The sequence below is a fragment of the Larimichthys crocea genome, chromosome XI (assembly GCF_000972845.2).
Source record: "Larimichthys crocea isolate SSNF chromosome XI, L_crocea_2.0, whole genome shotgun sequence".
In the NCBI taxonomy this organism is placed as follows: domain Eukaryota; kingdom Metazoa; phylum Chordata; class Actinopteri; family Sciaenidae; genus Larimichthys; species Larimichthys crocea.
The window spans coordinates 15,963,658-15,988,165 of NC_040021.1; the positions used below are offsets into that span (position 1 = coordinate 15,963,658).

At 41.2% G+C, this 24,508-nt stretch overlaps 4 protein-coding genes and 1 long non-coding RNA gene across 7 annotated transcripts in view; 3 read left to right on the forward strand and 2 right to left on the reverse strand.

The window, feature by feature from the left end:
* phip (PHIP subunit of CUL4-Ring ligase complex) overlaps nt 1-11,199 on the forward strand; it is a 30,521-nt gene extending 19,322 nt beyond the window's left edge. Inside the window, exons 23-40 of the mRNA XM_027283903.1 lie at nt 16-223; nt 600-710; nt 1,005-1,112; nt 2,139-2,263; nt 2,630-2,712; nt 2,941-3,052; nt 4,326-4,387; nt 4,482-4,637; nt 5,630-5,750; nt 5,829-5,954; nt 6,091-6,166; nt 6,515-6,574; nt 6,704-6,856; nt 7,351-7,503; nt 7,602-7,813; nt 7,902-8,146; nt 8,636-8,782; nt 8,890-11,199. Of these exons, the coding sequence (XP_027139704.1) occupies nt 16-223; nt 600-710; nt 1,005-1,112; nt 2,139-2,263; nt 2,630-2,712; nt 2,941-3,052; nt 4,326-4,387; nt 4,482-4,637; nt 5,630-5,750; nt 5,829-5,954; nt 6,091-6,166; nt 6,515-6,574; nt 6,704-6,856; nt 7,351-7,503; nt 7,602-7,813; nt 7,902-8,146; nt 8,636-8,782; nt 8,890-9,641 (3,010 nt within the window). The 3' untranslated portion in view covers nt 9,642-11,199. The remainder of the gene's footprint in view (nt 1-15; nt 224-599; nt 711-1,004; nt 1,113-2,138; nt 2,264-2,629; nt 2,713-2,940; nt 3,053-4,325; nt 4,388-4,481; nt 4,638-5,629; nt 5,751-5,828; nt 5,955-6,090; nt 6,167-6,514; nt 6,575-6,703; nt 6,857-7,350; nt 7,504-7,601; nt 7,814-7,901; nt 8,147-8,635; nt 8,783-8,889) is intronic.
* On the reverse strand, nt 4,536-14,419 carry LOC109141014 (uncharacterized). The gene is made up of 3 exons (XR_002042631.2): nt 14,302-14,419; nt 13,717-13,852; nt 4,536-4,656 (listed from the first exon to the last, which is right to left on the reverse strand). It is a non-coding gene; the product is annotated as an uncharacterized LOC109141014 (long non-coding RNA).
* si:dkey-261l7.2 (hypothetical protein) lies at nt 13,852-16,654 on the forward strand. The gene is made up of 7 exons (XM_019269864.2): nt 13,852-14,033; nt 14,338-14,479; nt 14,654-14,743; nt 14,925-15,016; nt 15,673-15,833; nt 15,968-16,081; nt 16,163-16,654. Exons 2-7 carry the CDS (start codon nt 14,355-14,357, stop codon nt 16,271-16,273), a joined length of 693 nt encoding a protein of 230 aa, XP_019125409.1. The 5' UTR covers nt 13,852-14,033; nt 14,338-14,354; the 3' UTR covers nt 16,274-16,654.
* Nucleotides 16,655-16,666: 12 nt separating this feature from the next.
* Nucleotides 16,667-18,836, reverse strand: irak1bp1 (interleukin-1 receptor-associated kinase 1 binding protein 1). The gene is made up of 4 exons (XM_019269863.2): nt 18,501-18,836; nt 17,261-17,342; nt 17,045-17,175; nt 16,667-16,961 (listed from the first exon to the last, which is right to left on the reverse strand). Exons 1-4 carry the CDS (start codon nt 18,773-18,775, stop codon nt 16,700-16,702), a joined length of 750 nt encoding a protein of 249 aa, XP_019125408.2. The 5' UTR covers nt 18,776-18,836; the 3' UTR covers nt 16,667-16,699.
* Nucleotides 18,837-20,156: 1,320 nt separating this feature from the next.
* LOC104930013 (hormonally up-regulated neu tumor-associated kinase homolog B) overlaps nt 20,157-24,508 on the forward strand; it is a 104,352-nt gene continuing 100,000 nt past the window's right edge. The window contains exons 1-2 of one of the 3 annotated variants that reach the window (XM_027284535.1): nt 20,157-20,238; nt 20,511-20,572. The gene's annotated coding sequence lies outside the window, so the exon portion shown is untranslated. Of the gene's footprint in view, nt 20,239-20,510; nt 20,573-20,866; nt 20,917-24,508 lie in introns of those variants that run through there. The other 2 variants (XM_019269860.2, XM_027284536.1) reach the window with 2 other exon arrangements.

The window sequence follows — 24,508 nt, forward strand, 5'->3', positions numbered from 1 at the left end:
TGAATGCGTTCGCAGCGACTACTCCAGCGATTATTCGGACTGGACGGCAGACGCAGGGATCAACCTTGAACCGCCCAAGAAGAGCGTGAAAGTGAAAAAGAAAAGCAGCGGCTCCGAGGAAGATGGAGAGAAGAAGAGGGACGGGAAGAAGGAAAGAAAGAAGGAGAAAGCCGACAAAGACGGCGCATTACCAAAGAAGAAGAAGCCAAAGGAGAAGAGGAAGGTTTGTTATTGGTGTTGGTCTTTGACAAAATAGTTTTTTCCCTCCTTGTGGCTTCAGGGTTAACTTTACTGTGACTGTGATTACCCATCAGCCATTTGCAGTGCAATGAGTGTTCAGATTAAAGAGTGTTTAAAAGACATTTCATTTCACATACAACATTCAAGAAATGTCTCTTCCTGTTTCCTATAAATGAAACAAAAGGTTCTTCTGCAATTACTATCTGCGTATTTGATGTAAAACTGATTTTGATATGAAGTACGGACACATATAACAAACTAAATTATTCCATTTTGGAGAAGAAAACAAATGTTTCATGACTCAAAAGCTCCAGTTTGAGAACTGTTACTGAGTGTGTACTTTGTTGTGTGACATTCAGAGGACAGAGCTTCAGGAGCAAGGGCTAACTCTGGAGGAGTGGCTTCCCTCTGCCTGGATCACGGACACGGTCCCCCGCAGATGTCCTTACATACCCCAGATGGGAGACGAGGTACGCGCTTGCCTGTTTCTGTTTCAGTGTCCTCAGCACATGTGCACCACATGTCTGCTCATAGCAAAACACCGGCTCATGTTTTACATAGCAACAAGACTAAATTTAGCGGCCCCCTGAGGCTGTAATGCCCATTACACACAAGAAAATAAGGGGGGCACTCATTGACATTGCCACCTCCTAAAAGCAACTAAAACTGTCTTTTTAAGTTTGTTGAGTAAAGTTACATTCCAGTGAAATATACAAGATACAGTTCTGTGGTATATTTAAATTGATGTATGCATGTGTGTGCAGGTGTACTACTTCAGACAGGGCCATGAAGCTTATGTGGAGATGGCCAAACAAAAAAAGATATACAGCATCAATCCTAAGAAGCAGCCCTGGCACAAGATGGAGCTACGGGTAAGAAACTGTGTGACAAAGATGGATTGAAGACTCTCTAAAGAGAGACAGCGCTCTTTAGATCCCATGTATCTAGAGATTTATATCTAGTATAGTCTCTTTATTTGTGTGGGCACAACCACTAAAGTGAAAATAAATACAGCTTTAACACAGAGGGAATACATGTGTACAGTAAAATTAACAACAGTTCATTGAGAGCATTAAAGTAAGCCTTTTCTTAAGACCTTTGTAGTGATCAGATGTGAGTTTCCAGAGTAAACGGCACACCAGCTTCCTCAGAATACATAACAATTCTGAGGAATCTAAATAGTTTCAAGCTATGATAATGCAGTTGTTCACTGTCACACAATACACACACACACACACACACCCTTTAGCTCGCAAACCTCTTACCGGTATTTTTTCTTTTATCACAGATGCTTGTCTGGTTTCACTTTCATGTTTACTTTAGTCCCTTTTTCCGTCCTAAAAATGTACCACGGCTAAAAGAAAAATGTCTGCAGAGAACAAAGTTTCATCCCTGTTAATCAAACTGTCTCTTAAAAGAATGGGGAGAAAAAAATGCTTAAAAGTAACAGCTTACAGGATTGAATTTTTACTTGGTGTATTTTTCATTTCTTTTCGATGTGTGGAGGCAGAAATAGCAATTTCTGTGCAGACAGCGGTCCTTAATGCATTGCAGGCACAGTGTGCATCTTTTTGAATACATTGCCCGTAACGTGTAAAATGCAGGGTTCTCTCCTGTACCATTTTTTAAATTTCTTTTTATTAACTATAATATCAACACACAGGGATGGCAAGACCGAAGCGTTACTCTCTCCAGTTTCACCTTTTTCTTAGCTAGAAAAAACTTACTCTAGTACTCTCTCAGCCTACATAATACACTGAAAAGGATATATATCAATAGAAAATGAAAAATAGTGCATTGATCTGTGTTCAACAGGGCTCCAGGGTGTGTGAAAGCTGTTTCCTGAAAAGAAATGGATTTGTATTATTTGTCCTTTTTTTTTTATTTGTGGTGATCAGGAGCAGGAATTGATGAAGATTGTTGGCATTAAGTATGAGGTTGGCCTGCCCACGCTGTGCTGTCTGAAGCTTTCCTTCCTGGACCCTGACACGGGCAAACTGACCGGAGGATCTTTCTCTATGAAGTAAGCAATGTGACATATCCTGTGCTTAACTCGACTGATTTTCACTCTCAAAAATACGCAGATTTTCAGTGCCCACAGAGTGTGAAACTATTCTCTTCTATGTGCCTCCTTCTGCTAAGTTTAAATATCACATTTCCTTCCCTGAAATTAATTCTCATCTTGACACAAAACAAGACAGTACTCATGAAACATTAACTCCGGTTGACTAACAATATGAAAGTAAAGACCGTTATGGGAATGGCAAGGAAGTGCTTCTCCAAATTGCATGTTTGATCTAGTTTACACTGTTAATATGGTTGTCTTGTTCATTCATGTGTTGCTTTGTTGCAGCCTTTGACTCAACGTGTACGTCTTGTCTCGTTGCAGATACCACGACATGCCTGATGTCATCGACTTCCTGATACTGCGACAGCAGTTTGACAATGCCAGAAAGCGGCAGTGGACTATAGGTCAGCCAATTTTGCCTTTCTAAAACCTCATAGAATACCAAATAAATGTCATAGATATATATATATTTATATATATATTATATATATATATAATATATATATATTATATCTATATATAATATATATCTATATATATATATATTATATATATATATATATATATATTTTTTTTTTGCTCAATTCATAAAGTCATATCTTGTAAAGACCTAAACTCTGATGTGTGCATAGGTGACAGGTTTCGGTCAGTGATTGACGACGCGTGGTGGTTTGGGACCATTGAGAGCCAGGAGCCCTACCAGTCTCAGTATCCTGACAGCCTGTTTCAGTGCTACAACGTCTGGTATGATCACAGCTTGGATTTACTCTATTTAGGGTTGCACATTTAAAACCGCAGATCAAAGTGCCACACAGTCTCATTTTAACATGACAAATCTGTTGTATTTGCATTAGCAAAGAGTTCCTCATTTTGCTCTAAGTGACATTAACAAATGACAAAACTGTGTAAGCCCACTGTGCACAGGTGGAAGGGACAATAATGAAAACTGATAGAATGTGTGTGAAATAACACAAACGAGACCAAAATGATTTAGTATCAAGGAAAGCTTGTTGGCGAGGGTGAGGAAAATGAAGTAGAGTAAGTCATATTGTCTATTTTCATATTCCAAGGTAATGATGACTTTGAGAATAATTTACTTTGCAGATGATATTTTAGCATATGTACCGCACTAAAGCCCTTGAAACCAAGGCAACAACATGCAACATGACCAAACTAGAATGTGATGATAACTAGCAGAAGGTTTCTGCTGCCCTAAAAGACAAACAGCTACATATGGAGCATAGTCGACAGACAGGTACAGAAGGAAAACTGTGATTTCATAGGGAGAAAATCGCAGCTCTTGTTTTACGCACAATTGTGCAGCACTGAAAGGGGAATTGTAATTATTTAAGTCCTGTGAGTTTGAGAAATTTCACTTAGAATTTATAGATTGGTTTTCTGAACCACTAAAGCTGGCGACTGCAGAAGTGTGAAAACTTTGACTCCCACTTTGTCGACTGTACAGCTAGTCTCTTGGTATCTTTGCGAGTCCTGGGACTGAGTGAGTTTCAGATCTGACTATCCTGCAGTGACAGAACCGTTTCATTAAAATATCTTACATGTAACAGGGATTTGTCAGCTTGGACGAATTCCAGGCAAATGTAGACGAATAGGTCCTCGTGATTATGCCGCTGACACCTCCGCTCACGACACTCGTTAACTTCACAAACACGTCATGGCTCGAATCACTCAAGAAACCTGATGAAACAGTCCTGGATGACAGTTTAGATTAGGTGTATCACAGTGACGGTAACTAACACTGCCCTTTGTTTTGTTATTGCTGGACTTTCATCATCAGTGATATTCCAGTTTGAAACTGTAATGAGCATATTGTCTGTTTGAGTTACTTGTTCTTGTCAGTGCAGAGTGCTCATGGTCACATAATATTTGGAAAACCTTGTTAGAGAGTGACATCCACTTTAGACTACTTGCAAAATGTCAAAAGAAAGAAATCACCAACACAAAGACTCAAAGATGTGATGATGCCGATGATTCATATCAACACTTTCCCATCCAGCTGGGATAATGGAGACACGGAGAAGATGAGTCCTTGGGATATGGAGCCCATCCCTGATGATGGTAGGTCACTCTTAACAACACCCACACACCCAGTGTACATCTTTCTTCACAAATTAAAATGTTTTTGAAGGGCTGTCTCTTCTTCCCTGTGCAGCCACGTTCCCCGAAGAGTTGGGGATGAGTGTCCCGCTGATAGAAGCAGAACAGAAGGAGCTGCTGTACGTCCCAATGGACGGCGAATGGGGCTGCCACACACGTGCAGAGGAGTGCGAGCGCATCATCAAAGCCATCGATCAGCTCTGCACACTCGGTATGACATCATCGAGCCCCTGTAAAAATAACAGTCCGCTTATGTCATGTAAGCAGAGATGTGAAGTTCAGCCACGAGGGCACATTTCTCGTAAAACAGCAGCAGCAGCAGCATGACTCTCAACACAACACGAGTCACAGCTCTGAGTCCAGCAGGGCCACGGATCACATGTTAAAAGAAATAAGCTGCTAACACGTTGAACCACATATTGAGCTGCTTGTTTGAATTCCCGTTAAGTGATGTAATGTCACATTAGTTGTTGTATCACTGCAATCCTGCCAGTGGAAAGCTGGTCTGAGGGCTCCCTCTAGGGACAGTTTGTGGATTGAACACAAGGGCGCCATCAGCCAACACACTTTAATCCTTCTAGATCTCTCCCTGTTACTCCTACACTGCGTGCTACAGTTGGCTTACAGGACAGGATTTATGTGTTATCTAAATTTAGGTAAGAACACTCAGAATTAGCAGAAAAATCTTTAGTAAAAGTGATAAAGGCAGTACTTGACATATGCAAGTTATTTTATTTGGACGGATATTTCGGTCTTTTGTAGACTGCCAGGACAAATCTGTTCTTTTGAATATATAATTCAAAACCCACACGAAATGATTTTATTTGCAAGTTCAAGCCACATTTTGAGGTGGTTTGAAACACGACTCCAATCAGAATTCTACAGCAACACATGCAGATCATTTAGTGATGTCTGGACACACAAATGTGATCTAATCTCTTGCAAATATCAGTGCGGATGGTCTATACAAATCGGGAAACAAATCAGATTTGCCTGCAGTCTAATCAAAGATGTACAAAGGTAGACCTTTGTTAAACATCCTCACCTCACTTAACTTGAAACCTGAACAGAACTGCAGTTTGGTGCATTTCATGTGTGTTTTTAATAATAATAATAATAATAATAATAATAATAATAATAATAATCCTGTCTTCTTGTGTGTTCACATGTCTTTCAACCACCAACTAAACTTGCCACATTCAGATGTGGCAGCACCATTTGCCTTTCCGGTGGACCTACAAGCCTACCCCACATACTGCACAGTCGTGGCCTACATCACTGACCTCAGCACCATACGCCAAAGGCTGGTGAACCGCTTCTACAGGTACCTCACGATTAGAGACGACAGAAGACAAGTGTGTGAATTTAAATACACATTCAACATGTTCATATCTCTTTACAGACGACTGTCCTCTCTGATGTGGGAGGTTCGTTATATTGAACACAACGCCCAAACATTCAATGAGCCCGGATCATTCATTGTCACTACCGCCAAGTTTGTCTCCGACCTCATGCTGCAATTCATTAAGTGAGTATGTTGTCATCAAGTCACAAGGCTGTGTGTTGTTTTACAGGAAAATATTAACAGCAGCAACCAGTTCAGTATTGTATTGTCTGTCAGATAAAGAGTCATTTCTCCTACCTCCTCCTTTTTTCTTCTTCAGGGACCAAAGTCTGACAGACCTCATGCCCCTCTACAAAACTATGAAGAAGGCTACGTTCTCTGACTCTGAAGATGAGGTGTGTTTATTTATTGACATTAGTTTTTAATTAAAATTCTCCTGAACATGTTGCTTTGTACTCTTAATTAAATAAGATTACATGATTTCTCACCCAGCTGAAACGTTTATGCAATTTGTATTAAAAACGCTTACTTTCACTATTTCACACAATTTTCTTAATTCCAAAACATGCTGTGAGGTGGATATTGTATTGCATACATCACAGCAATTTGGGATAACAAGTAGTAACTCCATTTTAAAAATGCTGCTGTATGAAGTTACCCCAATTGGGAGTTGAAATAATAAAACACGCATACAGCGCAATATATGTCACCTTTATTTAATTGCCCTTTTCATATCTGTGTAGGACGATGAGGAGGAGGATGAAGATACTAATACTCCTGGAACATCCACACGAAACCATAAGGTAACATATCTCACAGACAAACCATAGTAGACCCTTAAAGTCTTTAGGGTTCACATTAAAAGTTGCTTCCAGCATCCAACCCAGCACGGTTACATCTGTTTACTTGGTCTCGTCATTGTTTCGGTGCAGGGTCGTCGACCTATGCGGCGCCAGCTGAGAACCCGACCCCCTTCATACGACCCTCATGCATGGAGGGGACGCTGTAAGGAGCTGCTGGATCTCATCTTTCAGTGTGAAGACTCAGAGCCCTTCAGAGAACCTGTGGACCTACAGGAATACCCGGTACTTTTATCCAGTATTGTGTGCACATGTGAACTCTGTTTTCCTCAGAATACAAACTAAACTGGTCTCAATGTGATCTGAGTTCAGCTCATTGTGGATTTCCATTAGACTCATGTTAATTTGCCTTTTCAGTTACCTTTCTTTTAGTCCTTGAATCTCGCTACACAGTCAGTTGGGGCACAAGCGGCCACAATTCAATTACACAGGGAGTGGTATTTGAAGCGAAGCGATTGTTTGGTCTGAACAGCTGGCCTCTCCATTCAGCATTTGAAATGAAGACCAAATCTAATGGAAAAGTTGTGGAGAGGAAACTGTGTGAACAGAATCAGTTTCAGTGGGCTACAGTTCGCCTCTTAACAGAAGAATAGTGGAGTTTCTTTACTGTTGGTTCAGTTCAAAGTGAAACGCCGAATCCCCCAAATCTCATTAACGTCTTTATCCTCTCTTACTCTCCTCAACTTATTTTTAAAACCTGAAATGTCTCTCTCTCTCAGGACTACCTGCAAATAGTCGATTCACCAATGGACTTTGGCACTGTTGTCAACACACTAACAGAAGGAAAGTACCAGTCTCCCATTGAGCTCTGCAAAGACGTCCGGCTCATTTTCAGCAATTCCAAAGCTTACACGCCCAGTAAAAAGTCTCGGGTGAGATACACATGCAGAAACACACACACGGTCTGTAAAGCAAGGTGCATTACACTCAGCATATAGCTGAATCAGTGCATCTTTTATTGTGTCTCCAGATCTACAGTATGAGTCTCCGGCTCTCTGCACTGTTTGAGGAGCATGTCAGCTCCATCCTGGATGACTACAAGGCCATCCACGGCCTGACGGATAAGCTGACCAGACAGGGCACTGACAGACAGACGCGACACACTACGGACAGACAGACACGGCACGCCATGAAGAGGAGAAGGAGGAGGAGCGAATCTCCAGCCAGCAGCACCGCATCCAGGTAAAAGAAAGGACATTTTATTTCTGGTTCTGTGGTCTCTCTCTGTGGATTATGTGTGATCTCTTTTTGTATTCATCCTGCCTTCCAGTCCAGAGAGGAAGAGACGTGTGTCATCCAGGGTGACGGGGAAAAGGGAGCCATCGCCGGCTCCTTCGAGGCCCCCCTCTCTGAGGCAGAGCGTCCCCCCCAAACAGCCCCCTCAGCTGGTCAACGGGAAGGCAGACACGCCGGCCGCAGGGCGTACACGAAGCGCAGCACGCCATTCTACACACACTCCACCCTCCTCATCCTCCTCACAAAACGCAGCAAGCGGCAACACACAGAGCACAGCAGGTGAGATCACTTCTAGGCGTAAAGTCACACGATGATAAATTAATGTGTAGAATTCACGGAATAGTTTGACATTTTGGGAAATAACGTTTAATAATTTAATAATGTTTTAGATTATCAGTTGATAACATGTTTGTGTGCTGTATGTGAAGCGTCTGCCAGAAGTTGTTGACAACAACACTCCAGGAAGTTACTGCGAGCTGACAGGAAATAGTCCCCTCTGTAAAACCACATGTTTTTACACTTGAGTTATTAGTAAGCTGCAGAGGTGATCATAGGCAGATTTTGTTATCTTTTAGCGAGAGCCAGCTGTTACTCCCCATTCCAGTTTTAATGCTAAGCTAACCTGGCTGGGTTCTTATTTACAGTACAGACCGGTATTGATTTTCTCATTTAACTCTTGACAGGCAAGCAAAGTTTATCTTCAAGAATTGACCACGTCTCACATGTTTTATTTACTCCCTTTGTTGCATATCTCTTTGGCATCTTCAGAGCCGACTCGCTCACTGAGGGCTCATAACTCTGTGCGAGCTTCAACGCCACCGGCTCCTGAAAAGGTGACACCCTCACCAGCTGCAGAAAGTAGCACTGGAGGAAGCACCCGGAGGAAACTCAGGACTCCTGTACGACACACACCCGGTAAGAGATGTTTATGATTAGTCATAAAATAAATTTAATGTCACCTACCTGCATTTTATATATACATTCTTTCTTTTCGCTGCTAAATCAACACCTTTCCCTTTCAGGCTCTCCCGCCAGCCCTCCATCTCAGAGCACAGTTCACCTGAATGGCCATAGTAGTCATGTGACCCTGGGTGTGGGGAGGAGGGGGAGAAAATCCAAACTGGACCCGCCAGTGAGTCCTCCAGAAGCCACGACTCCGGGAAGCCCTTCCAGACCGCGAGGTCGCCCTCCTGGCAAGAAGAGAGGCAGGAAGAGCAAGCAGGAGCTGGAGGAGATGAGAAGGAGCAGCAACCGCAGGAGCTCAACCCCTGACGATGAACTCGACCAATCGACAGGGGACGAAGGCGGAACGTCTTCCACGCAGGAAACATCTGTGTTGTCGGACTCTGGCGTGGCGTCAACGCCCAGACGGCGTGGCCGGCCCCGAACGGTAAGAACTGAAGAAACCACTCCTCCTCCACCTCCACCTCCACCTCCTAATCCTCCTCCTCCTCCTCCTGCTGAGTCACCTGAGCCCTCATCACTAAGGAGGAGCAGCAGGAGAGCCAATGAGGAGGTCACGCCTCCTCCCCAACCTGCCCCTCAGCGATCCAATCGGAAGGAGTCTGCAAAGGAGGAGGCAGGGGATGAGGCAGGGGGCTCGATGCGCACACGTAACCAGGGGCGTCGGTCTGCCTGGTACATGGAGGAGGACTCTGAGGAGGAGCAGAGGCAGCTGCTGTTTGAGGACTCATCAATCACCTTTGGCACCTCCTCAAAGGGACGCGTCCGCAAGCTGACAGAAAAGGCCAAAGCCAACCTGATAGGCTGGTAACAGAGACGGCAAAGCAAACACGCAGGAGGTGAGGAGGAGTCCGGCTGCTCTGACAGAGAAGAAATTTGGCTGAGATTTCTTAGCTCATGCGTCGGAGGAGCAGGAGGCTGAGTTGAGGAATTCATGCTCAGTGTTGTATTTTGTGCGTGTATGTGTGTGTACGTCAGGGGAGCCGCTAGTCCAGCTGCTGCTATTCGAAGCTGTGGCTATGGAGAGAAACAACAGCTCAGTCCTCTGTTCACTCTTCCCTCCTCTCTGCGATGGCTTTCTGACAACGCATGTTCATTCGTTCCAACTCCTCCGACATTATTGGTCCATGTTGGATCCTACAGGAGCGTAGGAACTCCTACGTTGGTGGTCTTGTGACTTTTCCTTCTGTCCAGTGAACCACTCTTCACCTCCGTCTGACCTTAAACACTGTTGGTGTCAGACAATAGTCAAACAGAGTTTTAGTACTTGAAAAAAAAAATCACGAAGAGAGCTGGATGTATCTTATCTCACTCTTGCCATTTTTGAGGACTTTTCCAGAGTCTCTGCCGGGTAGGGCAAAGACCTCCCGCTGAGCTGAAATCGTTAGGTCTGTGACGGATTACAGACCGCTGGACTGACAACATCTTTCGCTTCCCCTTCTTCATTGTTCCTGCTCTTTTTTTATACGACCCCCCCCTCGTCCCCTGCTTTTTCTAAGATTTGTACGTGATGATCGGCTCTCTGTTTTTTTTGGAAGTCTTACACATTGGCTGACCTGAGCGTGTCTGTCTGCGCTAAAATACCAAATGGTGTACCTTTGTCGGTACTGTAGATCTGTAGGTTTTGTTTACTGTTGATGTGTGTGTATGTGGGTATTTTTGTTTGTTTTGTTCCTTTTTTGCATGTTAATTGGAAAGAAAAAGCTGTTTTTACTGTGAGGAGGACAAAAAGGATGCATGGGTGGAAGCGGTCATTTATTTGTCTAGATGGATCATGTTTCAACGCGTCCTGAACATTAGCAATACCTTGTGCCTTTATGTCTTTGGTGTGTGTCTGTGTGTGTGTGTGTGTGTGTGTGTGTGTGTGTGTGTGTGTGTGTGCGTGCACAAGCGTGTGCATGTGTGTGTGTGTGTGTATGTGTGTGTGTGTGTGTGTATAAGTGTGCTTGGCCTCTGCCCTGCAAAAGTACATGTGCCTGTATGTGTACGAACTAAGTTGTGACTATGCGAGCGTGTGAAATTGAAGGAGTGTGTGTGTTTTTATAACACAGATGAGTGTGTCATTCACTTTCGGCGTACAAACAGTGGCATACAGTTTGATCGTTGTGAAACCTCTCAAAGAAATGTATTTATAGCAGTTGAAAAAAAGACTTTACTGTTGTTGTAAAACCATTATTCATGTCAATATATTATCCTATAACCAACCTATTGTCAGTTTATACCTAAGGTACAGCCAGTGGAGCTTTGGGTGACTAGCTTTGAGATGCACTTACCACAGACCGGTTATCAATGCAGTCGTAGGGAGTTAACCCTGTGTATTTTAAAATTGTTACCATAAAAAAAAAAAGAACGAACTTTTTAAATGTTGATTAAATTGTTTCTATGGTGACCACACACACATGCGCACACACACACATACAATTCTGTCTCGCATGTTCTAGCACTTTCATGCCTGGAGCAAACAGGATCGAGCCAGATCAACCTGGATCGGACTAAATTTGGACGAAAAGAAGCAGATATATATATATATAATATATATATATATATATATATAATATATATAAATATATATATATATAATAGATATATATAATAGAGAGAGAGAGAGACAAGTCTTATTTTCATCTTTCTGATTGTGTGCCTTCGCTATTCTGGCATATTGAATCCTTGGTTTCTGCTTTTGGGGCCTTTTCTTTCCATCTTTTGTCTTTTCGTTGTTGTTGCTGTTGGACTTCCTGCTTGTCGCTGGGTTCAGAGAACTGGACTTCTGGGACCGCACTGGACCTTGACAGACTTTGTACGGAGGGCTTATGAAAGAGAGGAAAGACTGACATGATCACGTCACTCTTTCTCTGTACACACAACCGATGGACTGAGTTCATAAAGATGACGGCCTCCACTTTTGTCATATTTCTGTTTTCACCCCACAACACAGAACAACTGGATGCCAAAATCAGCCACTTGTGTCGTGGGTTTGACTGCGGAAAACTGGACGGTAGCATCTATATACGCCTAGTTCATTTCAGAGGTCTTTCTTGTCACGTATTATCGAACATATATCTCACCTGTTAATCTTTGTTTTTGTTTTTTGCTTTCCTTGTCACGGATTTGTCAATGCCAAATTCTGTCTTTGGGCACTGAAGTTTTAGAACATGGCTTTTGAATGTGTTTGTTTTCTGCAGAAGTTTTATTGTCTCCGCAGTGAGTGTGTTGAGCTCGCTTACATATAATGTGTCAACTGTTTTCTGTCTGTGTACCTGCCACACAGGCTAAGATTCATGGAGCTAGAACGGTGTTTTATAGTCCTCACGCTTATTTTAGGATACAGTTAACAGTTTTGTCTGTCTGGCTTATATTTACTTCACAAAAGATTTGTTTATATTGTGTATATGAAGAGTTTTATTCCAGATTGAGACAGCCTAAAACACTGACTGAAATGACTGTTGGCATGAAAAATAATTATTATCCTTGGGGTTTCCATTAAAATAGGAAGTTAATGATCTTTGCCCACAAAAGTATGCATCTTGTGGGCAAAGATAAACTCTTCATAGGCACATAAAGGTTTTTGTTTTTTTCTCAATCACAAATAATCATATTTACATATATGCACAGATTATCATGAGTAGAGTGTGGAAACAAGATTTTAGAGCCAGGTTTGTCAAACCTAAGGTATGAGCTCACTTTTAAACATAATGTTTACACGAGCCAACTAAAGAAAAAAAAACCCACAGTACTTGAGAATCCCAGAAGTTTGCCGGATTTTTGGTGTGGATGAACTAATTTTGAATCATGAACTGCTGGTGGCTACACAGAAGCCGTCATATCCCCAGTTAATAAGGGGATGGGCAGGGATGTGCATTATTTCCCCTCTGATTTCCTGTTGAAATACAACATGGGGATGCAGCTGTCATATCAAAGTCAGACCCCCCCTTCATCAGATCACCCACACTACCTGTATTTATCAGACCCGTCAAAGTAAAAGAGCTGATTTGCTATTGGTGATCAGGTTACTTCTAATCATTTCAACGGGGCCTTAAAGCAGGTCTCTGCTTTATAAACAAGAATTGGTGTGTTCATTCAGTCCCGTTTACTTCAAATCAGCCACATCTGTCCCTAGTGTCTTTGGATTTAATTTGATTTTTTTCATTCACTGACTCAGCAGTTCAAGATCGACCCTCTTGTTGAACCCGCACTGCATTTTGGAGCTCATGTACACATACATTTTTTACCACAGGCCTGTGCTAAAAAGTGTGACAGTGTTGTGCTGTTTGTGGCCTCTGACTGGGCCTCACAGTGTTTGGTCAGAGGTTAAAGGTCACAGTGTGTGTGTGAATGTGTGTGTGCGTGTGTGAGTGAGTGAGTGAATGTGTATGTGAAGTGGCTGCATGTGAGCCACCAGGAAGCATTTTGGGGGGCGTTTTAAGTTTTAAGGGGGGCATGGGATGGGAAAGAACAGAAGGGGAAAAGGGAAAGGGAAGGGGGTCTGTTTCACATGAACTGATTTGAAGAGGATGTCTTTGTTAGTTTGGATACTTTTTATATATAAAGGAATTAATGCAAAAAAAAAGCATAAGGCTAGAATGTATGTGTAGGAGAGTACTGCTGTCCTGTTAGTTCATACCATATTTTAAGTAAATAAACAGTTGTGTTTCCATATCCACTTTTCCTCCCTGCTGTTGATGTGTTAATTAAAAAAATCTTTTCTTGTTCACAGGTTGTTTTATTTTCCTAAATTCACCAAATTAGAGGGTATTTTTTCTTTTCAAAATAAAATGTGTTTTGTGTTCTGGCTGATTTGCTTGTTCTCTCAGCAGTAAAAAAAACAAACACACACTACAATATTTTAAAAAGACAAGTCATATTGAATGAATGAACAACTCTCCCACCTTGCGTTGCCACAGCGGAACTGCGTGACAAACCACTTCCCCGCCCGGAGTTACACTTGGCTCGGCTCCTCCTGACGTGGCGAGCCGCTAAAGGCCGGCCGATCCTTCCGTGGGCTGCGGGGATTGGGCAGATTACCTGTTTGACAAGTTTTTACAAAAAAAACATGTAAATACACAGGTGGCAACGACATGGGCTAGCTTATGGTTTATGTAAATAAAACAGAAGTGAAACCGTGTCACAGTGTTCCGTTTACACACACACAGTCAGACGCAATGTTTGACAGATAGTTGGAGGGAGGACTGGATTTTAATACGAGGTAAGGCTCATGATTACTAATAATAACGAGCTTTGACAGTTAAATTACGTCATTCCACGTGTATTTACTGAGTTTCTGCAGCACCACGTGTTGTTTATTAAGATTTGACTTCCCGTAAGTTGAGGTATATCCACATGAACAATACAAAACTATTATATTAAAGAACATATTGTCAGTTCATAGCATGATCTCTGTGCTGGAGCTCTACACACAGCTCACACATGGACTTTGGACTCATTCAGACTGTTTTTTTATTTTTATTCCAAACCTGCTTCATCCACCTGCCGCTCGGTTCCGTCCTCAGGTGACGGCTGCGCAGTCATGCCTCAGCTGTCGGCCTCCGCGGTGCTGCAGCTCGTGTTGCTGCTCTCCGCCTTGCCCGCGCAGTACCTCATCTCCCGGTGGAGCGGGTCCACGGCTGCGCAGCGCTACCACGCCACCACACGGTAGGACCCATGCGTAAAAGGGGGCTCCATGTGTGCGCGACAGGGCAGGGTGTATAATAAATGGACTTTAGATTTAGCCATATGTATCAGAGTTCCCATGTAAACATTAAAGTGCACCTTCAGATGAATCAGTGTGTTTTTGTCCATAACGAATAAATATTCATGGTGTTACAGGTTGCTTCGAATCTGGAACGAGTGGAGAAGATCTTACTTCGATGGCACTGCTTGGGTGGACTGGGCAAACCAGCAGATGTCCAAAATCCAGTGAGCATGGGATGTTGGCAATTACATAAAACAAAAAAACTGATTGATTGAGACATCCTATCAAGAACTACTTTCAGCCCCTTCAAAAGTCATTTGTATTGTTTCCATGTTGTAGCATTAAGGACACACATGGGTCGGTCACTTTTATGTCCAAACTGACTTTGTGTTTTTCTTTCCCAAGGTCTTTTGTTGGCCTTGGGCAGGATGAGCAACCACCAGAATCACTCGCCATAGAGAGCATGCTTTATGACAATGAGGAGGGATACTTTGGAGGTTTGTATTATTTATTTATATTCTTGTATATTGTTTTGTCCTTGTCACATGCCTGAGAAGCAGCTCTTCAGCAAGAACTAAATGTGTTAATATAATCATGTTATGTGCATGATTTGCTACTTATTACTTTATTCTTACAAATAATTTAAATATGCATTTTGTAGTCTAATAGTTTCTTTCTGTTCAGTTACAAAAAGAAATGAACTAAACTTTTGTTGGCCAAAACTGTAACGTCACGAAAAAGTTGAAGCTGATGCAATATTCAGTTTGCACTGTAACTTAGAACTAGGGCGGTAAGAAATGATTATTTTCATGATCTATTCATGTTGATTACTGTTTATCAAAAGGCCAAGGTGACACACTCAAGTTTCTTGCTTTGTCAACAAACCCAAAGATATTTAGTTTGCTGTCATAGAGGACTGAAGGAACTAGAAAATATGTATATTTGAGAAGCTGAAATCAGAGAATTTGGATTCAAAATAATTACTTATCAAGATAATTAAAAACGTATCCTTATAGCTCTACTTGGAACAAACCCTTCAAGGAAGCAAGCAAATACACGCTCTAGCAAACAAATGAGTGTGTCTTTTTGTAAGCCAGTGGAGGTTCAATCTGAATACAGCTCACAGGATTCTCGTTTTTCTTCCTCCCTGCAGCCTCCAAGATAGCCCGCAGCCCTCGTCCTCCGTATGTGTTTCTGCGGGTCGGAGAAGTGGTGATGGAGTTGAAAGGCAATATGATTGGGGTGGTGGTGAGCTGGGACCCTGAAATGCGAGCCCCTCCGGAGTGGGCCGAAAGTGTGTATTCCAGCTATGAGGTTAGCAACAACAAATCACTACAGCTTCTTCATCAACATTCTGTGACACAAACCCCCCATGGACATTTTCTATTTTAAATAAACGCTGGAACATTAAACACTTAAGTGAGTTCTGTGAGTGTGTGTGTACGCAGGGCATCAAAGCAGAGACACCTCATTACAAAGTGCTGTTCAGCGGGCCTGGACCCACCTCTCTGTTAGTTGGATACTTGCCTCAGACTCAACTGAAGCGCGTCACCAGGACGAGGGTATGTACTGAAAATCACAGCGCATAAACACACAATCACACTCATTCAACACATCTTGGACTCACTGTTTGATGTTTCCAGCCGGACATTCCCACCTTGGAGAATTACTTCACACATTTTGATGGGGAGCGTTTCGTCATGCAGCCCTGGCTCAAAAAGCTCTACCCTGAGGACGCGGTCGAGGACGTCTGACCTCTTCAGCTGTAGCATATTTTCTGTACAAATATTGACCCTAGAGGTCAAGATTTGGACAGGTCAAACATAATTGTCAAATCCCTTCTTTTTGAAGGGGAACAGCTCTCAGTTATCCAGGTTTGATTTCTTTGAGATGTAAAAATAGACAGTATTCTAATTTTATGTGCCAAAAAAATAGAACAGATAGAAACACTGAATTTAATGTTTGCCTGATTTCAAGAGTTAAATGACAAAAGTAAATGCTTGTAATGACAAAACTATTTTTTTTAAATCAATGTAGTTTTTCCCCCATGTAGTTTTTGTGTTAGCTGAGGTAGAAAAAAACTGCACTTTTATTCAGCCATTACAAATAAGCAATAAAATACTTTAAAACTGTGATAATTCGCTCTTTGGTTTCATGAGTCAGCGACAAACTTCACGTCTTCAGAGTTTTTTCCTGCTTTTGTCTCTGAGGCTGAAGGACACAGACACCCGTGAAGAGGCAGTGATTGTGGGTGTACAGGGAAGCTGAGGAAGGGGCGCTCCACCCTGGCCTCTGCCTTCATCCTCCTCATCCTCATTCCTCCACTCTCTTGTCTCCTCCTCTCTGACCAATAGGGGGGATCCCAGAGTTTGGCCCAAGAGCTGACTGACTTCACTGGCTTTCTGCTGAGCATTTTCAACTGCTGACACACATGCACGCCGCCTAAAGCACGGACAAACATACACTTGTTGCAACTGCTGCGTTTCATCCAAAGAAGTGCTTTTGCAGTGTGTGTTCTTTCATACCTCATTTGACTCAGGCATTCGGCACTGTGGTAGAAGTGCGGTGTTCCAACACAAACACTCTTGTCCAGCTTCTCCAGAAGGACACGACACACACGCTCCATATTCTCAAAATCGGAGAAAGTCACCACAACCTGTGGGAACAGAAATATAGGGTCAGTGAAATATTAACAGCATCAAGACACATTTGGATCATTAGTGTTTGTTCAAATACTCCACCTCTGCGTCCATGTGATACTGGTCTGCCTCTCGGTGGAGAAACCTCCTCACAGAAGTGTCTCTGTCACTGACACCATGTTGTCTAAATGGAAGAAAAACATGTCATTCAACGCAATCAAGTATAGCTTTAAATTCCATGTAAAGTAAGTACGTAATGTGTTCTGAGTTTGTCAGACCAAAGACATTTTAAACTCGTAACTCCACATTTCAGTAATATATCGTTCAAAGTCTTTTCACGTTTTCAGCAACTATTTTCCAACATATTTAATGTATTTTAAAGGAAATCTCAGAATTGCCTTTACACAGACTTAAAGACTAAGGGGACATGGTGAAATGAGCTCATTCAAACGTGCAGTGTGCATACACAGAAACAATCATTCGTCTTCCATACAGTCTAACTCAGTGGTTCTTAACCTGGGTTCGATCGAACCCTAGTGGTTCGGTGAGTCGGTCTCAGGGGTTCGGTGGAGCCTTCGCCCTGGAATTTTTTACACCATTTGTTACAACATATCTTTGTGAGCAATCGTTTTCGAGGATGCTGGACATAAAAACTAAGAAAAGGAACAGACTTTGCTGTGAAAATGACATGAGACTGGCACTTGCCAAGGTGAAGCCACGCATATCTGAACTGGTCTCTCAAAGGCAACAGCAGAAGTCACACTGAGGTAAGTTGTTGTGAGTTCATGCACTGTGTTGGTTTTGTTATTTGAACAAGGTGATGTTAATGCACGGTTCATTTTGTGCACCAGTAAAAAAAATCATATTTTATTTTTTACTAAAGAAGGGTTCGGTGAATGAGCAAATGAAACTGGTGGGGTTGGGTACCTCCAACAAGGTTAAGAACCACTGGTCTAACTATTGCTTCATCAATTACCATAATTACTATAGTACTTGTGCAACCCTACTACAAGTGGTAAATTAGAGGCACTTAAATACTTCGGTGGTAACCCAGGACAGCTCACTACTGAGTACTTTTACTACTCATATTCTAAGTATGCTTTACTGACAATACTTCTGTATTTCTACTCAGGCAAAAATATCAATGTTTGTTTTCCATTGAGGTAGTATTGCTAAGTAAACATTCACAGTACTTCTAAGTAAATGTTAACTGCAGTGAGAGCACTACTACCACAGCTAACCTAACGTTAGCTCACTAATTAGCCTAAAGCTAATGGCTACACTGCAAACCTCTGGTCCTCCCGTGCTAAAGTTAAACAGCTGAGGTCTTGTGTGTTTTCACCTGACAGCCTGTAAAATGTATTCAAGTCGCCGTGAAACGCTGTTGGTCACATCGTTGACCGACTCTTTGCTGCTGCCCACGCTGACCCGCAGCGACGCTCGGTCCGCCGGGCAACAAACCTCCGCTGTTCCCGTGACCTGGACCTCCCTCAGCCGGTTACCGGGACTGTGACGGTTAACTGCTCGTACATCGAGCCCCTGCTCGTTATCGTGACCGGCAAACTCCCGAGCAGCAGCAGGTAACACTGCAGCGAAGACGCGAGTCTGACTCTCCATGATGGGGAGACACAAACCAACTTCCAGCTGCTATGGCAATAGGCGCAATGCTCGTCGGGATTTGAAGGCTTCTTTCCGTCAAAGAACTACAAACACCCATGGTGGTGTCAAATCCTGCTTGGCTCCAAGAAGCACAGAGATTTGTGAGCTTTGAAAATACTATGTGATTCATCACAGGAGAGAACATGACTAAAATCAATAACTACTGTAACCATTTAATCTTCTATCCAGTCTAGCCTTCAGTGTTCAAGAGACATGTTGTAATAGAAATGACTTTGCCTAACAAGATATGTGCACATGAGAAAACTGCATGTTTATTTGCTGAATGACAAAGTTAGTTTCCTTGTTGTCATATAACTACAATTCTATGACAAAGTTAGTTTCCTTGTTGTCATATAACTACAATTCTAAAGAAAGTGAAAAAGAAAGCAACAAAAATGCTGTATAAAATATAAATACAAACACAAGGCAATGTTTTGCAAATTCTTCCTGATCAATATTCATTTGAATATAGGTGGAAAACAGTACAAATACAAGTTCAGAGTAAAACACACTCATTCTGAATTTGGTGTCAAAGAAGGTACAGGTGTGAGTTTACCACTGTGTCCCATCATGTTTTCTTTAAATGACAGTAAGCATTTACAAACTGAGGACAGCACTTATTGAAGTTTTGAAAGTGAAATTCTTTCCCATTTTTGCTTTATATACAGTACAACTGAATCTTTCACACTTCATAATGTGCCACACATTTTCAATACTAGGCCAGTCTAGCACACTGTGGGTTAGCTGCACATAAGGAAGCTATAAGAAATAGAAATATGGATTATGCTATATAGCCAGACATTACAAAAAAAGTTTATAAGTATAAGCAGGTTTGTTTATACCCAATCCAAGGAGAGGAAATTTAATTAATCAATTAAGAGAAGCCTGCTGTGATTGTTACTCTGAAGACAGTGGAACAATTAGATTTAAATTAAATGCTTTATTGTTGGGTTTTTATAATGAAAAGTCTTTCATCTCAGGTAACATGCATTGATATACTACATGATAACCTCATATCCATTCTATTATTTGAGACTCTTATATGTATTTACTTACATGTTTACATGAGTTTTATCATAAATCTATTTCTGTGTTCATGAATATAACTATCTAATAATTTTCATAACTAGTGTTAAACTAAGGCCAATATATGATTCTCATAACCCTTTTGAAGTTGAATTTTACAAATCCTTTGGTTCTTTTCTCAAATATGTTTTATTGTGGAAAAAGAAAAGATACCTTACGTGCTTTACTCACGTTTCTGGATATATCTACATATTTGCTGCAATTTGAAAAAAAGTCAGATTGTGCAAGTTAAGTTTGTGATCACGTGATTTGAATCACCTTGAACACACCTGGGATTTGTTGCCACGAGTCATCAGGACGCATGCGCGACAGACATTGGCTGGCTAATAGTTGAGGTTTGTATTTGTCTAGCACTCAACATATTTGTTCAAACCCTATTTATTGCAGAGCCGTAGCATAGCCAATACGAATAAAATCATAAGGAATATCAAACAAAGTGACTCAAGTTCGCTTTTATAACAGTTCCGCCGTTGCTGAAACTTCTGCTCTTCGACACAAAACATGAAATTCCCGATAATTTTTAAATGTTAATTAATAATTTATGCCGTTATTTGGCTAATTTTAGGCTCTCCATAATCAAATTCTGTTTGTGAATTTGATTTTCCAGCTGCTAGCCAAAAATAATTGGTCGAAGACTTGGGAGAAAACACAGACAAACGCGTGCAGCAGGTAGGTACACAGGCTAATAACTCTTTTCATGGCAGACTTTTGAATTTTTTAAAATTTTGAAATATACTAGCAGCAAAACCACAGGCGTGGCTAATATAATAAAGCTGCATTAGCACTTCTAATGGTTAGGGTTAGGGTTACTTAAACAGAGTCGGTCATTACTGATATTAGGTCCACCTGTGCTTTTGCGGCCAGTCCAATCAGTTCTGATTAATTTCACCTGTGGCTTTGCTGACTAGCCAATATCTGTTTTGTCTGTGTGGTTCACAAGGTTTTGTATTTTTGTTTCAAGTTTTAATTGATATTTAATCTATCAAAATGCCATGTGTTTTCCTCATGGAGTTGTAAGTTAACAAGTTTATATGAAAGCATATTAAGCGAAGCTTATATAAATGTGAACTGTCCTTATATGATAGTCATACTTTGTTTAAAGTGTGACCAAATTATGTTAAATGGACCAGTGGCCCTGCACTCTGTTGGTTAATTAGATTCTGACATAAGATATAACTCCAGATTGATTTACAGTGTAGAGATGTGTGAAGGAAAGTTGTCTTCCTTAATAGCTTTAGCAAGCCCTAAAAGGACATAGAAATCCTGTAATGCACTATACAGACTTATTTTTCCTCAAATGTTTTGGGTCCCTGATGCAATCCTGAAATATGTCAATTTATCTTTATTTTGGGCAAGTCACTGAACAACAAATATGCCAGAACTGCACCTTGCATCCTAGCTCAATGCCATCAGTGAGTCAGCTTTGAAGTTCATCTTATTGCATCGTATTCATTGCAAATTGTGCACAGCGCCACGGAAAACACATTTTCTCTCATATTTTTATGTCACTCAACAGTCAAAGCAGAAACAAACAGGGTAAAAGTGTACAAAAATGCAGCTTGGGTTAGTCAGTATGTCTGTTTGGCCAGCAGATGGCAACAAAGTATAACATAACAGTATAGTATAAAATATGGCAGCACTGGAGGTGAAAGCCTAATGTACATACAGTCTGTGCGGTCTTCAGTCCGAACGTGAAGGTACTTTTGAAATGCCTTTTTTATAATTCAAGATGTAAGCTTTCCATATTTGATTATGTTTGATTTAATGATTAGTGACCTGACATTTTCAGAACCCTATCAAAGAAGTAATAGCAGTAGAAAAATTTTAATAAGCATAATGCAAAAGAAACATGCAATATCGAAATGTAAAATGTACTTTCTGTGTATCAGAAATTAGTAAAAAAAAATATTGCTTTGAAGAGCAATATTCCTAGAGAGAGCCTAGTGCATCGCATTAATCTGTTAACTTGAAAGCCATGTAAACTGCAGTCTCTCCATGTACTGTAGACCTATTTTGTGCCCTCTTCTTTCATATTTCATATTTTATTTGGGAGCAGCAGAGATTTGATCCAATTCTGGACGCTGGTTTCTTTAAACAACAAAGTTTGTTTGGCTTCCCTGGAGTATTAAACTGTGAAACTGGCTTTATAATCACAACCTAAAAATACAAGGGCATATTTGTTGTTATTGTCTCTGGTTTCGCCGGTCCCCCGTATGCTCTGTGAAACTCTAGATCTGATGCGCTGCTCCAGCCAAGAAAGATGCAGCCACCCTACAATAGGCTATTTTCATATGAGAGGACACCCCTTACTGCTAAATCATGGCCCACAGCATTTTCCTTGAGTGGCCTGCAGACTGTTTTCAAACATCTCCCAGCTATCTTTTGCTCAAATCACCCATATTTCATCTGACTCCTCTCTCTCCTTTTGTCCCCCTCCTCTGACCAGAAAGATGGCTCCCTCATAATGATTTTAAATGCTTAGAGCAACAAAGTTGAGCGCTGTGATGTTGTGGTCAATGAAAGTGGCGGTAAATTATTTATTCAGTTGGCGATGGTCACAAGGTTACCGACCACTTACATAAACAATAATCCATTTTATTCTTAAAAGCATTAATTTTTCTTTCTCCCCCAATGTTTATATAACTACCATCAGTTTAATAGTGCTTACTGTGATGCCTGCCATGACATTATAAGATTTATGCAAACCAAAAGAAGGGATGGTCGCATAAATAAAAATCTGGGCAAATTAAATTGAGGAGGTTTTGCCCTCCACTGTGTGCCTGGATGTTGGGTGAAAAGGGTCTGGGGGTCCTCAGATGGAGACTGTGGCCACTTAGGGGAAAAGATTTGACTGTAATGGTCGCTGAATCTGTTGATGTCTCTCTCGCTCTCTCTTGCTCTCTCAGATGAAGTAATAAAGTTAGCTGTGCTGGAGGCCCTCCATGTCTCTCCATAGACCACAATCAAGTCCCATGCAGTTTTATTGCAGTTTTATTTTCATATTGTCCAAGAAATCTCCAGACTCCCTCCTGTGCCATTGCCATAAATCGTATATTTTGACTGTATTTCTTCCACTCTGCGTTTTTTATTTATGGGTGAAGGCGATAAAACATGCAGCGTGCACTCTGTGTGTCCACAGCTGTCATCTGTCTCGGACTTTATTGTGAAAGGGGGAAAAAAGTCAAGTTTCATTTTTTATTTCCCAACACAAATCTCCTACCCTGTTAAAAACAGATGCTGATAGAATGAGAAAACACAATAAATGGAGATTTTCATTGTTTACGTCTCCAGACTCTTCCGATGAACAGTTTTATTGGTTATAAAACCAACAGTATTCAGCTCTGTTTAACAATAGGTTCAGGTGGTGATCATTGTTTCATCAGCAGGAGGTGCTCTGAACTTGCGGGCTAATAGTCAACTCATAATTCTTGGTCATTAGATGAATAAGATGAACAGTTTCTATGTTTCACTTTGTCATTATGTTATTTGGCTTTCGTAGCTTTAAGAAAAGTTGACTTTTAACAACTGTGTAATTATAGCATGAGTGTAAACAGGGCTATAACATTTCGACACTATGACCTGAACCGTGATCTGTGTTCTGTACAATCTTAAAAAAGGACAAAGATGGCCCCCAAGCTGTTTTTGTTTGTTCCCGTGCATGCACAAGGATTGTGAAAGAAATAACCCATCGAGGTGCCATGGCTCGCAACTCCTTTCAGCTTTCAGCAGTCTCGTCTGTAGCCAGACTTTTAGAAATTCTCCAACGCCCTCTCATCACTCTCACAGTTATGAAAAAGTCGTCTTGGATTTTTCAGATATTTTTTGTACACTCTCGATTGTTAAATTATGTTTTATAAAATTTCTCAATTCTAAATGGTGTTCCATTGTGTTCATATTGTTTTGTTGGCTTAGAAGTTGTCAAATCTAAACATACTCTGCCTAACAATAGTGGAATCAGCTTGAAAAAGCTCAAAACTATGTCAATATTTTAATTTTAGAACTTGAAGTCCACAAAAAAACATTGTTGAGGACATGACCTTAGTGTCTCAATAGTAGCTATGATCCTCGCTGTTGTGGAGCCAATCAGAGGTCTATAGTTGAAGACAGCAGTTGCACTCAGCACTTGCTATGTGTGAATGCACTGGACTGTTTATTAAGAAAAAACACCAGCATGCTTTCTGCTCATGAACCTTGAAATAAAACCGTGAAAATGAAAAATAGTGTAGCGTTTTATAGCATTCTCTAAAAGTCCCGATCCCTTTGTCAGACCCGAGAAAATGTTTATCCAGGAGAATCACATGATATCACAGTGGGAGTGGGTGTACTGTAATTTGATAATTACCCAAACTTGGATAACATGGCAAGTCTCCTTCAAATCCTTACAGCGTTACCCTCAGGGCCAGATGAGCAAAATATAAGCAAAGACATTGTTGGAGAGAATAATATAAAATGTTTTAATAGTAGTTACTGAACATAATCATGACTTTACATAATTATTCTCAGCTATGGAGTGATGCTCATAGGTCCTGAGAGATGAGCAATGAGGCGAATTCACTGCTGAGCTCTCTGTGTCAGTGTATAATCAGAGGTATTTTCTCATGCTGT

Excerpts from the sequence above, each read along its gene's own strand:
- si:dkey-261l7.2 (XM_019269864.2), top strand. The coding sequence starts at position 14,355 with ATGCCTCAGCTGTCGGCCTCCGCGGTGCTGCAGCTCGTGTTGCTGCTC. Across the intron at positions 14,480-14,653 it reads CGCTACCACGCCACCACACG|GTTGCTTCGAATCTGGAACG; the intron begins GTAGGACCCATG and ends ATGGTGTTACAG. Across the intron at positions 15,834-15,967 it reads GTGTGTATTCCAGCTATGAG|GGCATCAAAGCAGAGACACC; the intron begins GTTAGCAACAAC and ends GTGTGTACGCAG.
- irak1bp1 (XM_019269863.2), bottom strand. The coding sequence starts at position 18,775 with ATGGAGAGTCAGACTCGCGTCTTCGCTGCAGTGTTACCTGCTGCTGCT. Across the intron at positions 17,343-18,500 it reads TACATTTTACAGGCTGTCAG|ACAACATGGTGTCAGTGACA; the intron begins GTGAAAACACAC and ends TCTTCCATTTAG. Across the intron at positions 17,176-17,260 it reads AGTATCACATGGACGCAGAG|GTTGTGGTGACTTTCTCCGA; the intron begins GTGGAGTATTTG and ends CTGTTCCCACAG.